Raw genomic sequence first — 13,694 nt, forward strand, 5'->3', positions numbered from 1 at the left:
TCTGCTCACGTGAGCCCAGCAGTGTCCTGAGCCCTTGCCAGAGCCGTTTGTGAGACTGGCAGCGTGTGGGAAGATGCTAGGACATAAGTGTGTGGTGGCAGAAGTGAGAGCTGCTGTGTCCCACCACAGGACCTGAAATATGGCTCCGGCTGGTGCAGCTGTGAACTACGCTGCAGTGCTTGTAATTTTGGTTGGTAACACTTGACTCTCATTTGCTTTCACTGACCTGAGTGGATCTGTGCTTCTTTCATTAGAGATCCGAGCTCAACTCATCGAGCAGCAGAAATGCCTGGAGCAACAGACTGAAATGAGAGTGCAGCTTCTTCAGGATCTGCAGGATTTCTTCCGCAAGAAGTCAGAAATAGAGATGGAGTATTCCCGAAACCTGGAAAAATTGGCAGAGAGGTTCATGGCAAAAACAAGAAGTACAAAGGATCATCAGCAGTACAAGTAAGAGAGATTTCCTTCCCCCTCGCCCGCATGTTAACCATTGCTGGAGTGCTCCACCGCTCTTTGCTTCTGCTGGTTTTGAATATTGCTAGGTTGAGCCAGGTTCAAAGGCACATTTAAAATTCCCACCCCTATTTAGCAGCATAGCGGTTCTTATTGCAGTTGGAGACAGAAGAATATTGCCTAAACACTGTTTATTGATTTGGCCCTCTGCAATTATTCATGTAAGCTTCTTACAAGTGGTTTCAGTTTCTTAAAAGGTAAGCTGCACAAATATTATCCCTAACCTACCATACGGAATTTAAACCACTTAAAATACAGCCAGGATCTAGAAGAGATGCAGAACCCCAAAAGGGCTTGAAAGCTGTGTGCTGATCTGTTGCAGTGGAGTTGGCAGGATTTGAAAATGTCTCAATAGAGGTCAGTCATGATTACAAAAAAAAAAGGACAAGAATTTTGGCAAAAAAAAGCATTAAGAAAAAAAAACTATTTTGATTTGTTGTTGCATGTGAACTTGTGCTGCCTCTTGACCCCTCTTATTCCTGGAAATGAAGATGATATGAATGTTATGCCTTGCTTACAATTTAACATATCCCTTTCATGGCATAGTAACTTGTGTGCAAAGCAGAAGCGGTCAGGTAGTATCTGGCAAAACGTTGTGTACGGCATGTTTTCTACAGCATTTCAAATGCATTACTTGCTGGTATAGTCTCATCTGGTTATTTTCCTGACTTGAACTGATTAATGAATGCATTTGCCAGGCCCTGTTATGCTTAGGGGTATAAAACCATATTTTGTGTTTGTAAAACTGAAAAACAAATACCTTTTTCCACTGCCCAGTTAGTGCCATGCTAGAGATACATGGATAGAGCTTTTGTTTCAGGACAAAAGCCTTCTCCAAACACATCTGGCAAAGGAAAGGTGAATCCAAATGCAACTTGCACAGTTCGAAGAGCAGTAATACATATTTCTTAAAATTCAGTTAAATGACTCAATGTTTCTCTGAAATGACCAACGTGTGCATATGTCACCACTTCAGAGAGAGCCCTGGCTTTTATTCAGCTTGTGGCAAAATCTTTCTGCCTTGTGCATACAAACATCTTTCCTCGTTCTTAATCGTCTTAAATCCAGACTGGCAGATGTGCACGAGGGTTATGACTGGAGTCCTGCCTTTGGCTTTGTTCTGCAATTCTCTGCTTTGAGAAGAGGTTGCAGAGAAAGTCACTTTAACTGGCAGTCCCGTAGTGCTGTTCCCACCGTTCCCCCCAGAACAGGCAGGAAGGTCTGGGAGATTGGCTTTGGGACACGCAGAAGCAGTGAGGACCAAGTAAGATCAGTGTGGCCCTTCAGGGCTGCTCCCGTGGGCTGACCTGGCTGATAAAACCCTGCAGCTCCTTGCTCTGGGTGACAGCGTTAAGACGTCCGTCTCCAACAAAATGGAGAAGTTTCCTTAACTCGCTCCTGATTCATTGCAAAGCAATGCAGTGATGATTAAGAAAAGACTTTTGTCTGCTAATCATTCGATTTTGCTTTGATTCTGAGGGCGAAAGCTAAAGGTATACAATTAGATGAGGAATTAAGGGGCATATTTTTAACAGTGAGAATAGTTAATTATTAGAACAATTTACTAAGAGTTGAAGGAGTTTCTCCCTCAATTCATCACCACCTCTGGCTGTTTTATCTTCGCATGCTTGATCATTTTGACTATAGGAGAATCCCTGCACAAGAGGGAGAAAAAAAAAAAAAAAAGAGCAGCAAGTTTCTAGAGCACTTAGATGCAAGGCAAACTGGAAATTAAAATTTCAATAAAATCATAAGGCAAATTTTATAAATAGTTTTTTGTTGTCTGTGAAACAGTTGTTGAACTACATGTATTTTTATTTTGCTTTGTGTAAAAGAAATGAGAAGTCATCTGTGATTTCACATCTTGCGATATTAAAAGCTTGGAGTGGGCCTACAATGCAAAAAGTCTGTCACGGAAATTCAAAACTGGACTGCTGTAGAAAAAGTCCCGTCCTTCTGTTTGTGTTGTAACTGAACCATCTGGGCCTGGCTGTAGCAGTGTATTTACGAGCCCTGTGAATTTATGAATGCTGATCACAGAATACATGTGCTTGTGACATTTCCTTCTACTTTTGTAGCGTTATACAAATCTATTGTGGTGAAACATCTACACCTGCAATTTTACTTGGGAAGAATTTGGGATGCGCTTGCAGTGCTTGTTTATTTCTAACGTCAAAAATTAATTACTGTTACTCTTTCAGCAGTGACCTTTATTGATTTTGAATATTTGCTTCTACTCCATCTGTAAGCAACTGTAAGCTTTGTGGCAAGATTTTTTTTTAACAGTCTCGGGTAGCTTGCAGTGTTCTGAATTCTTACACTTTTTCTATATTGTTGTATCCATGCCTCATGGGATTTGTAGAATGTGTCTTAAAAGTGATCTGAAGTTTGCCTAACCCCAGTTATTCCAAAAACGGATTGAGTGACTGTTCAGAAGCAGCCATTTTTACGTAACAAGCTATGACTGTAAATGTCAGGGAGATGTTTGTGTTAATAACATAACTTTTTAATTTCTATACATAATATATGTGTGTATCTCCTCCTTAGGAAAGACCAGAACCTCTTGTCGCCAGTGAATTGCTGGTACTTACTCCTGAACCAAGTGAGAAGAGAAAGCAAAGACCATGCAACGTTGAGTGATATCTACCTGAACAACGTGATCATGCGGTTCATGCAGATAAGTGAAGACTCCACCAGAATGTTCAAGAAGGTAATGCCTCTCCTGCAGTCCTCCAGCCGGGCTTGTAAGATGCATGAGGGAGGGAAAAGTGTCCTAATAGGTAGCATTTGAGGAGAAGATTCAGCACACGTAGCATAAAATCTGGTTTAGCACACGTATAAATTCTTCATGACTGTTCTCACAGAGCAAATCCTTAGTGCTGAAATGCCTGGGAACCTGCTGTATATGCTGGTGACCTTAAGAGCTGAATCGCAAATATCCGAAAGGCAGGGAAAAAAGCCTGTTCTTCTCTCAAAAGCACACTTGTCTACCCAGGCAGAAAGGAAACAGTTTTTGCTTAGGACTCCCAAAATAGTAATGCTGTATTAATGAATTATTTGTAAAAACAGTATTTCATTGTAACTGTCATGAGAGAAACGGATTCAAGCCAAAGTAAGGGTGTGCCTTGTAGTGTCTTGGCATAAAGATGATAGCCTACGCTGCGGTTCTCCTAAAAGTGTTTCCTTTCCTTCCTGATATTAAATATGAACGCACACTTTTGATAACATAACCTCTTCTATTAGATCATTTAAGCATTGTCTCTGCACATGTTTGTCCTTGTACATGCCCGTTACGTGTTTTCATAACACATACAATGTGTAAATCCCTCTTGTGCTAAGCAAGCACTCTGGGCGGCCTTAGTTTGAGATCTGCATAATGTGTTTGCAATCGTTGTTATAATGTTCCAAAATAAAAATAGATTATAAATGCATATCCGTCAGTCACAGTGGGATGCTGGTAAGCAAGTGTCATACAAAAAAAGAGTGCAAAAAGAATAAAGGTTAAAGAATGTAAAGTGTGTGACTAAATGATGGCAAGGGTACCAGACTAATGTTTTCAAAATAGGGAACTGGTTGCACATATACCTGACCACAATCCTAGGATAGATAGCAATGGGGTGAGGAGAAGAATCATTTAGGGAGAGCATAGGTTGTACTTGGAGGAAAAAATTAAAAACATGAATCAAACTTATTGGTGTGCTCTGTACTCTAACAGTAACAGAGTTGAAATTTATAGTTTCTCAATCAGTAATGGTCTGTTTGTATATGTCTGATGCATAAAACTGTAGTTCACAAACCACTGAATTTACTAATACAGAAGATTGTTGCAGAAGTTGAAAAGATAGTGGGAGAAGCAATTTGAGCATGCTGCAGTACTGTCTTTATGGAGATATCTCAGACTTGCTTGGACCAGTAGAAATTTTTCAGTATTGAATCTGAAATAGTTTTTCAGTCATTTATGTCCTATCTCAGAAATCTCTTCTTCGCTAGGTGTGCGTTATTAGACTAGCCTGTTTGCTTTCAGTGTAGTTCAGTTCTTTAGCACTGGAAATCTTGCTTTTCCTTTCCATCTCTCCAGGTGGATTGTGCAAAAATATCTAGATAAAGTTTTCCGTGGAGAAGTGTATGTCCTTCTTTATTCGCTCATGACTTATTAATGGAGATTGCTGCAGCTTATCTCTCGGAAGGAGAAAAACGTGTGGACATTTTCAGTGCATTAACAGGAGGCATATTGTCCCATCTTCCTGACAGACTTGTCTCTTTTCTCCCTGTCATGCCCAAGAACGTGCAACATTTCAAATTTTCTCTTTCTAGCATAGCTTCTTGAAGAAGAGCAAGTAGCTGCACTCTGCTTTTTTTTATTCCTAACTTGGATCACCTACAGGGGAAAGAAGTGAAAGGAAATTGAGGGAGTCCTGCTGTGCATAACCTGGAGCTCACATTAGTGGAGCCCAGATCCTCAACATCCCTATCCTACCTTTCAGCAGGGTTTGCCAGCTGACGCTCAGCGTGATAGCATCACATCAAAGGGCTGTTAGCAGCAAAGGCCGTCTGAAAGGATCTGAGCCAGGCTGGTAATGTGAGGGGAAGGGTGGCAGGAAGGCACGAGGCACCTCGGTATGGTGTAAGAGAGCTTCGTGGGCATGTGGCCTGAATGTGGCAGTGGTTGTTCACCGGTGTCGATTCTGAACATGCATTTTTAGGACAGTCTGTCAGCAATCAATACTGCTTGGAGAAGGTTGGTATTTCCACTGAGTTTGAGCGTGCACAGTTCTTGGTGTGGTGCTTGCTGCAGAGTACTGGTGATTTATTTGGTGTTAGCTCCCAGCTGCAGAACTCATTATACCTGATATAATGATGAAGCTCCAGTTTCTCTTCTGTGAAATGAGAAGGGAGTTATAAAATGAGGTGAACATCATTGGACAGACAGAAAACCAAGACCTATGCAGGAGGTGAAGCTGTTTGCAAATTGTCTTGCTTTATTGATGAAGAACATAATCTGTCTACATCTGTGTTTAGTCCGTATGGGCAGCTTCAGCCATAACGGTCTCTAAAGGTCCTTTCCAACCCAAACCATTCTATAGTTTTGTGATAATTTCTATCAGATGTGAACAAGCAGTCTAACTTAAGATATGTCACAGACTGCCTCAGAACTGCTTAATGGATGTCCACTGGGCAACGTGTCCTGTACTGCAGTCCTCGATGCAGGAAAGAGGTCACAGGAGCAAAGAGAAGGTGCACTTAGAATGAGAAAGGTGACATCAAACACTCTCCTCCATCAAAATTGTGTTCTCCCTAAAGAAAATGACGTGGAATTTGTTGGAGATCTGTAAACATCAAATAGAATATTTAACCAATTTCTGTCACTTTCTGTAGGTTACTTTTGAAAAAGACTGCGTTTGGAATAAAATTCTGTCGGAGAAAAGTATAATCAGTCTCAATGGGTGTCATCCCTATGACAGCCTATGGGATTTGTTTGCTGCTCTCAGATTTCAGATTAGAGACAAACTATATCCTGCAGATACTTCTCCACTGGGGTCTGATCATACTGTTCTATGAAATAGGTACTCGCTGTCTTACAAGTGAATAAGAAAGTAAATAGTAAGAACAGTAGTAATATGAAGATACAAAAAATAATGACTGACAAGTGCATGCTTACTATCTTTCTGCAGTCCTTGGTCGAGAGCAGGAAATACACCTGTCTAATGTATCTGTACTCCATTGGCTTTCACTCCATTGGCACATAGAAGCACTTAATATCTTTCTAAGTAATTTCCAAATACCAGCTAATCAAGCATCTCTATATTCAATAATTAGATCCTTAATTATGTATCTTCCAGTTTATTAACCTAATAGTGTTATGCATCACTATTATCGTCTTGTTTTAGTTCTCCCTTGGTCTTGCAGCAGCAGCCTCTGCATCCTTGGAGGTGCTTTAGCTCCACTTCCAAGTCTGAAGAGTAACTACACCAAGAGATCGCCATTGATCTGCTCTGAACCGCCAATCTGCCTGTTGCAGAAAGGGAAAGTGGCTCAGAGTGGATTGCCCCATTGCTGACAAGCAAGATATGGGAGACAACAGCAAAGTCACGCTGAGCTTCTTGGCTCTTTCTGCTCCCTCTTTTTGCTCCCCTTCTCTCCTCCTGAGGGGATGTGGCTTCCCATTCTGCCACATGGTAGCCCTTACTGGCTTTTTCCACCTCACTAGTGGGCACGTAGGTCCTCAAATGAAATTTCTCTATGAAGGGATCCCAACATTTTCTGGAGGGATACTGTTTGTATGCTGTCCTGAGATTGGCTCCAGCTGGAACTGTAGTACTGAAAAGATGAAACAATTTCCTCATTTCCTGGCCATGCTTACTGGTAGAGTATTGTTTTGTTCCCCCTCCTGCTGATGTCTCCTATGTGGGATACAGCACAAAGTCATGAGTCTGTAGCAACCCCTTTCTCTAGTTCTTCTGTAAAAGGTGTGTGAAGTACCCGGTATTGGTCTATACGAAATGTAGTGATGAGGGGTGTCTGCGCCTCTTGGTCTTTGTACCTTGCCCTTGTCTCAGTCTCTGTTCTTCCTCATTCTGGTTCTTCCTTTTGTGTGCATCTATACGTCTCTCTCAGTATTTGGGTTGCTTTGGTGAAATGATCCCTGTTGGTCCGACCGTACGTGTTCTGATGGGCCAGGATATATTGTATTCAGGTACCTGATTGTACGTGGCTTTCCTGTCTAGGCTGGCCTACATAACATGTAGATATTCATTAGTTTTGTTGTCCCAGGAGCTCTTCGTCATTCTTTTTTCCCGGGGTCAGAAACCAGCATCTGTTTAAATGTACTAAATGCAGGACAAAGATAGGATCTAGTTGAGAGATTTTGTGGCAATTATCTGATGCTATTATGTCAGGCCTCATAATTCCAGATAGGCACTTAAACTCTTCTTTTTAGAAAAGAAAATATAAAAGCAGTACAGATTGCTGTTCTGCTGGCCTTCATGCTGCACATAAAATTATGAACATAAAGTAGCAGAGTTCAAGCCTTGCATGCTTGCGTGTTTCTTCAGGCAGATGGGGTAGATGGCCTCATGGGGACAATTAAAGAATAAAGTAATAAGGAAAAATGTCAAGCAGAAGGGAAAAGTACTATGCAGAACATTTCATGCAGTGATTCTGGTTGCCCCAGCATTAATAATCAACTGTATAAACACATACCCACAAAATCCTTAAGCAGACTTGTATATTTATAATTTATAAACATGTATTTTCTTTGGACAGAAACCATAACGAGCCAAGATGAATATATCTTCCAATGTTTACAATAAAAGATGCTGGAGAAGCCAAGCACAATAAATATTTTAGTTCCATAATCTGGCTATTAACAAAGAATATGACTACCTGCCAAATCTATTTGACGTTACGAAGATTGTAGCGTATATAGAGATTTTTTGCATCATTTTCTTAAACATTTAAAGGTTTAAAAGGATAGCAAAGCTATTTGTTGCTATAGACTGGCAAATCTGGGACAGAATTTTACTATGAGTTGCTTATGTCAGTGTCACCGCAGCTCATGGAAGCTCCTTTAAAAGAAGGGTTTGCACATCACTTCCCCCAGGGACCAGCAGCAGACTCATTTAAAAGCAATAGTTACAGAATATTTTCCCTAAATGATGTAACTGAGAGTAGCGTTGTGTGTGCTAAATACAAGACACTAAAGAATTCCAGGAAGAACTGAAATGACTCTTAAATTGCAGTTAAAAAAAGCAAAAGAGTAAAGTTTGGGTGCCCCATTATGCTCTAGCTGAAATGGATAGAAAAATTCTTACAGACTTCAATGAAAGGGTATTAATGTGGAATAAAATTTTAAGTTTCTCAGACATTAATCCATGAATATAAATCTTGATAACACCGGTAGGACCACTGATGTGTTGAAAGTTGAGCAGATACTGAAAGGGTGGTTTAGATACACTGATTTGTCTGTTGCATGGGTGTGAGCTATCCTACTATTAGGTGAAAAAAATACACTACTGTCTCTTAATGCTTTGAACAGGATTAGTAACATATAAAATATTTTTAGGAAGAGTTTGCATGTGCTCTAACATTTTTATTATATCCTTTGTTCTTTTGGTTAATAGATGCTAACACATTTCTCTAGGACATAGTGAATAAAGAAGCACCTCAGTGATAGTTTGTCAGGTTTTAATGGCCTGATTAGAGCTATCAACCCGGCTCCAGGAAAATGTGCGCTGCATCTTACCTTCTGTTGTTTGGCTACCCTGAGGATAAGCTCCTAGAGGAGCACACCATTCAAACATGCTGAACGACTGCAGGGAATAGGTAGCATAAAAGAGAAATAGGAGAGCCATTAACCACTGAAAATAAATGCACTTCTTATCTGGTGCTCTAACGTGCTATATATTACACACTAAAAGCTGTATCGGTTGCCACTCGAGTCAGTATTTCTTGATCTTAAATGCTAATGTAAAATATTTTAGTTCTTGAAAACAAATCCCCTATATACTCCTAAGGTTAACGAAATATCCTGATATTTATTGAACGATTCCTACAAAGTCTCATCAGAAAGAGGCAGCAGCTGCCATGTTACCCATCACTCCAGGCACCCTCTGCATGTTGGAGTCCTCAGATGAGCTGGTGGAAGTTCACTCACCTGGGATCATGTGGCATTGCTAAGCTGTCTCTTCCTGATTTTTACTCTTTTTGCTGATCACCTCCCTCCCTCTCTTTTTGCTTGCCATCTTAAAGCTTATTGTCCTTTCCTAAAAACATCTCCCTCTTTCCTCTACTGTTGTCTCTTCCATTCACTTTCAAATTTACCTTTGACCAGTGTGTTGCCTGGAAGAGATCATGTATGTGTGGTGGCCAGTAATCCCGAGGGCTGGACAGCTTGTACTCAGTGCTGGTCAAAGCTCTGCAGGAGCAAAGAGAAGAAATAGGTCCTACTAAATAATGATCATTGCCCGAATCCTCAACTCATCTGGTGTCTGTTTGCATTAAGGTGTAACTGAAGAGCAGAAAAGGAGGGTGCATCTTTCAACGAACTGCTGTGTGCTTTGCTTACAACAAAATCTGCAGAGGGGAAAGAGAAAATTGGTTTGGGGTTTTCTGTCTCATATTCTCAAACAAACTTCTGCACTGCCAGGTTAAGGCATGCTGCCTTAGAGTTGGTGTTGCTGTATTTAGGCCTCGAGCTGTCATCAGCTTTGAGATGGTAGAGACCAAGAGTTGAAAGGGATAAGTTGCTTGAAGCTGGAGTTCATCTACATTTTTTTCCCACACATATATGCTTTCATCTTCCAGACATAATGTCAACCATTGCATTTGTAGGTTTTGTCCTTCTTTCTGCTAAAATAAGTTAAAGAACAGACGGCTCATATTCAGCACTATAGAAGCAGCTAGCCAAGAGAAGACAGGTGGCCACCACTTCTTGGAGCTCTGAGGGGATGTGTAAGCTGTGTCAGAGCTGCGCTGCTGACTTTTAAAGGCAGGGTGCCAATGTAAAGCAATGAAAAGCAATTCAGAATTTTTGCTAAAGCTTTTACTGTGTTTCCATACAGCAGCTTGCAAATCTGCAATCCTTTTCCAATTCTTTACAAGCACTCTGTGCACTGTTATGCATATGAATTTTTGTCCTTAATATTAGATGAAAATAATCTGATATTTGCAAAGAAATGGAAGTATTAAGCGTTAGGTTCTAGATACTTCAGTAGTAGAGCATAACTCATGAAAAATCCCAGACTTTGAAAAGTATAAGCAATAAGGAAAGTTTCACAGTAGTTCTGTGTAACTCGACTTCAGAGCATCTGTCTCACTGTGCCTTAACTACTCCAGCTAATGCCCTTAGGAATACAAGAATTTCACTGAAGTTTTTTTTTAGTTTATGTTTCTAGCTTTTTGTCAGTTAAAAATCACCAGCATTCACTCCAATCCTTACCTGCAAGATAAGTGATATGTCAAGTTCCTTAAAATACTGCCCAGAGTTAGTTGTATGACAGTAGGAATAGGAGAAAAAAAATCAAAATTTTCTGTTCCAACTACCGTATGTGTCTGTTTTATCCTCCTGGAAGACGCAGTGGGTGGGATGTGTGGCATGGTTCCTCCTCGTACGTGGGCGTTTCACTGGAAATTCCCATTCAGAAACCATTATTCCTGCATGTTTTAGTGATGGCCAAGTATGTGTCAGCAGCTTTGGAGATGAGTTGTCTCTGAGGATTTTTCTTTGGCTTCTATACAGATACAAAGTACTTCTCATAGCTAAGGCCATTATCTATCATGAAGTTGAAGTTTTTAGAAGCTGGGCTAATTATCAAGTTATTCACAGGAAAAAAAGCTGACATTTCCAGCATGGATTTTACAATGCTGAGCATCACAGAAGAAATGCAGCCAGGCTGTTTGCCAAGTCCCGTAGCTCTATTCTATAGCTGTTCTCCAAAGGCTATGGTACAGATGCCTTCAACTCTTGCACAGTTGCCACAATTTTCATCTGATTGAACTGCCATGCACAGCTAACAAAGGAATATATTTGAATGAGACTCCTGTTAAATACTCTTATTTTGACATACTTGCTTTCGTTAATAACTACTGCTAAACATTTCTTTTTTCTGGGTCAGAACGAAAGTAAAGACAGTCCAGAAAAGCTAAACAAAGCTGTTTCAGCAGCCCACTCTGTGGAATATTATGCAGTTGGGTATCTGTTTCAAAGAGGAACCACAATTATTTCTTGCATAAATATTTAGATAGTTGCATGTGCTGAAAAACAAAGACTATTCTAGATGTAAAATTGGGTGGGATGTCCCTCTAGAATATCACATTCCACGTGGTTTAGTTTTTGTATATATCATAGCAGTTACAAAATAGTACATAGTTTTTTCCATTAAAAAGGCTTATAACATTAATCCTGAACTTCACCCTTTCTGTTGGCACCTAATTTCCTGATGCTTCATGGGGAAACCTCTCAAATTACTTCTGAGTCTCCTTTTGGGAATCTTCTGTCCAGATGTTATCTGTCTACCTCTGCATCCCTGAATCATTATTTTTAGTGCTCTGTAATTCAGTCAGAACTGTGTCTTTGTGAACAACCTAGTGTTCACTATCTAGGATGAACGATGAGTATGAATATAAAGAAGCAAATGTATGCTGCAGTTTTTGAGTGCCTTTTTCTAATGATTTCTTTTTAATTACAGAGCAAAGAGATTGCGTTTCAGCTTCATGAAGACTTAATGAAAGTACTTAACGAGCTTTACACAGTAAGTACAGTAACTTACTTAGCTTATCTTACACAAATTCCACATTGGACTTCTTCTGTAAGCTTTAAGTGGCCTTTTATCTAGTAAGGTACCCCCCAGTGGAGGTGCTTATTTTTGTCTTTTTAAGCAAGTCTAAACTATCTCTTTTGGAAAGGCTTCTCACTTGTTTAGAATACATATGCTAATGCTTTCAGGATTACTCTTTACTTTCTACCCTTTTGCCCGCCAGACTATGCTAAGCCAGTTTATGATAAGTTTTGTTGACTATTAATGAGACATTTCTACTCAGAGCTTACCAGAGCAAAGCTTTTCCTTTTCTGCCTTGTTTTCGTCCATGCTGCCATCAATGTGGTTTGACTCATGGACTACACTCAGTAAAAATCATAGGTGCTTGCAGATCCAGTGCTGTGCTGTCTAAATGTTACTTCTGTGCCCTGCCCTGTCCCTGACTGGGATAAGTAAATATTAAAAAGAAAAATAGAGGGTTGTGTACTCTTTCCATACCATTTAGAGAGGTCAAGCACAAACCACTATGAGCGTTCTGGCAAGCTGCTGCTAACCCGCTGGAAAATCTTGAGAGAAGTTACGTCTGAACTTGTTTTCTTCTTTGAAACCTATCTACACAACTTGTTACTACATAATGATGTCTTGTCTACCTAATAACTATTTCCCCAAGTATTTTTTGAGGGCATATGTTCTGAGGAAGAAAGCAAGAGTTACTTTTTTTTAAACATAGCTATACAATGAAGAGGAACTGGTGACAACCACCTCTTATAAAAGTTGATTCCTGCTAGAGGAAGTTGTACATCTAAATTCTCTCTTCTGTCTGGAAGAACTGAAATATCTGTGCTCTAGTACCTGGTGTAACAATCTCTAGACTGCTCCCTTCCCTATCCTCAAGATTTTGGGGACTATAAAAAAAACCCACAATATTTATATCAAGAAACAATTTGTGATTTTAAGGATGTTTAGGAAGATGTCGGAGATTAGCTCTTATGCAGAGATCAGTCAAGCATTGCTTTTGTGCATCTTGTCAGTTTTTCTTTTGACCTAGGGAAAATTGTGCACCCATCAGTGGACAGGTTGAAGAACATTTGAACTCAAGAACAACTTAGGTGGCAAAAAGGAGATGCAAAGAAAATTAAACCTGTCACACTGCCCTGGGTTCTTTTGGATTGTAGTTATGGACAGAGATTCCTAAAACCTACCTAAACCACTTTTTTTTTTTTTGAGTGCTTTTCTTCGGGGCTTTTTTTTTTTTCTGAAATCACCACTGATTTTGTAGGGTGGGATACTGCAAAACCTTGTTGGCTCAGGCCTGTAGTCAGTGAATCCCAGTGCTGGGATCAGCTTCTGCGGAGCAGTGATAGCCACAGACAATTGTCACAGCTGCAGGGGATCAGCGACTGCAGGAGCCCTTGCACAAGTGGGGCTTCAGTGGTGAGTAAGCCCTGAAGATACGGTCTTGTTTCAATTAAACAGTTGTGTAACTCCGGTGCCTGGCAAGGCACGGGATTAGTGCCGGTGCTCCCAGGGTAGGAAAACAGTGAAGCATGTGCTGAAATACTTTGCTGAATCACCATTGAAAATCTGCAGGACTGGACTTTGGTATTTGCGCTCTTTTTGTTCACGCTAGTGCTATATCTTCCCACTGATGGCTACAGATTTATTCAGATAGTAACTTCCATGTTATGGCTTCCAGTGAATGCTAATTCCTTTCTCAGAATTTAAGATTTTTGTAAAATAGGAAGTTTTTTGAAGTTAATAAAATACAGAGTGTGTGCATAATTTGAATTAGGTTACTGCTGCAGGATGGTTTCTTGGGTTGAAATTTACTTCACCTCATTTTCAGGGCTCTGCTGTGTAGGTACAAATATCTTCGCTTGCGATCTGGGTTCCGATTATAGTCACTGGAAATCTAATATGAAGAGA

The 13,694-nt window shown here is 40.2% G+C and overlaps 1 protein-coding gene across 1 annotated transcript in view; it reads left to right on the top strand.

Annotated features, from left to right (window-relative positions):
• The first annotated feature begins 262 nt into the window (after positions 1–262).
• The window catches only part of SRGAP1 (SLIT-ROBO Rho GTPase activating protein 1), a 70,712-nt gene continuing 57,280 nt past the window's right edge, over positions 263–13,694 (top strand). Inside the window, exons 1-3 of the mRNA XM_009696361.1 lie at positions 263–450; positions 3,061–3,223; positions 11,700–11,762. Of these exons, the coding sequence (XP_009694663.1) occupies positions 308–450; positions 3,061–3,223; positions 11,700–11,762 (369 nt within the window). The 5' untranslated portion in view covers positions 263–307. The remainder of the gene's footprint in view (positions 451–3,060; positions 3,224–11,699; positions 11,763–13,694) is intronic.

The sequence above is a fragment of the Cariama cristata genome, unplaced genomic scaffold (genome assembly GCF_000690535.1).
Source record: "Cariama cristata isolate BGI_N322 unplaced genomic scaffold, ASM69053v1 scaffold1743, whole genome shotgun sequence".
Taxonomy (NCBI): Eukaryota; Metazoa; Chordata; class Aves; order Cariamiformes; family Cariamidae; genus Cariama; species Cariama cristata.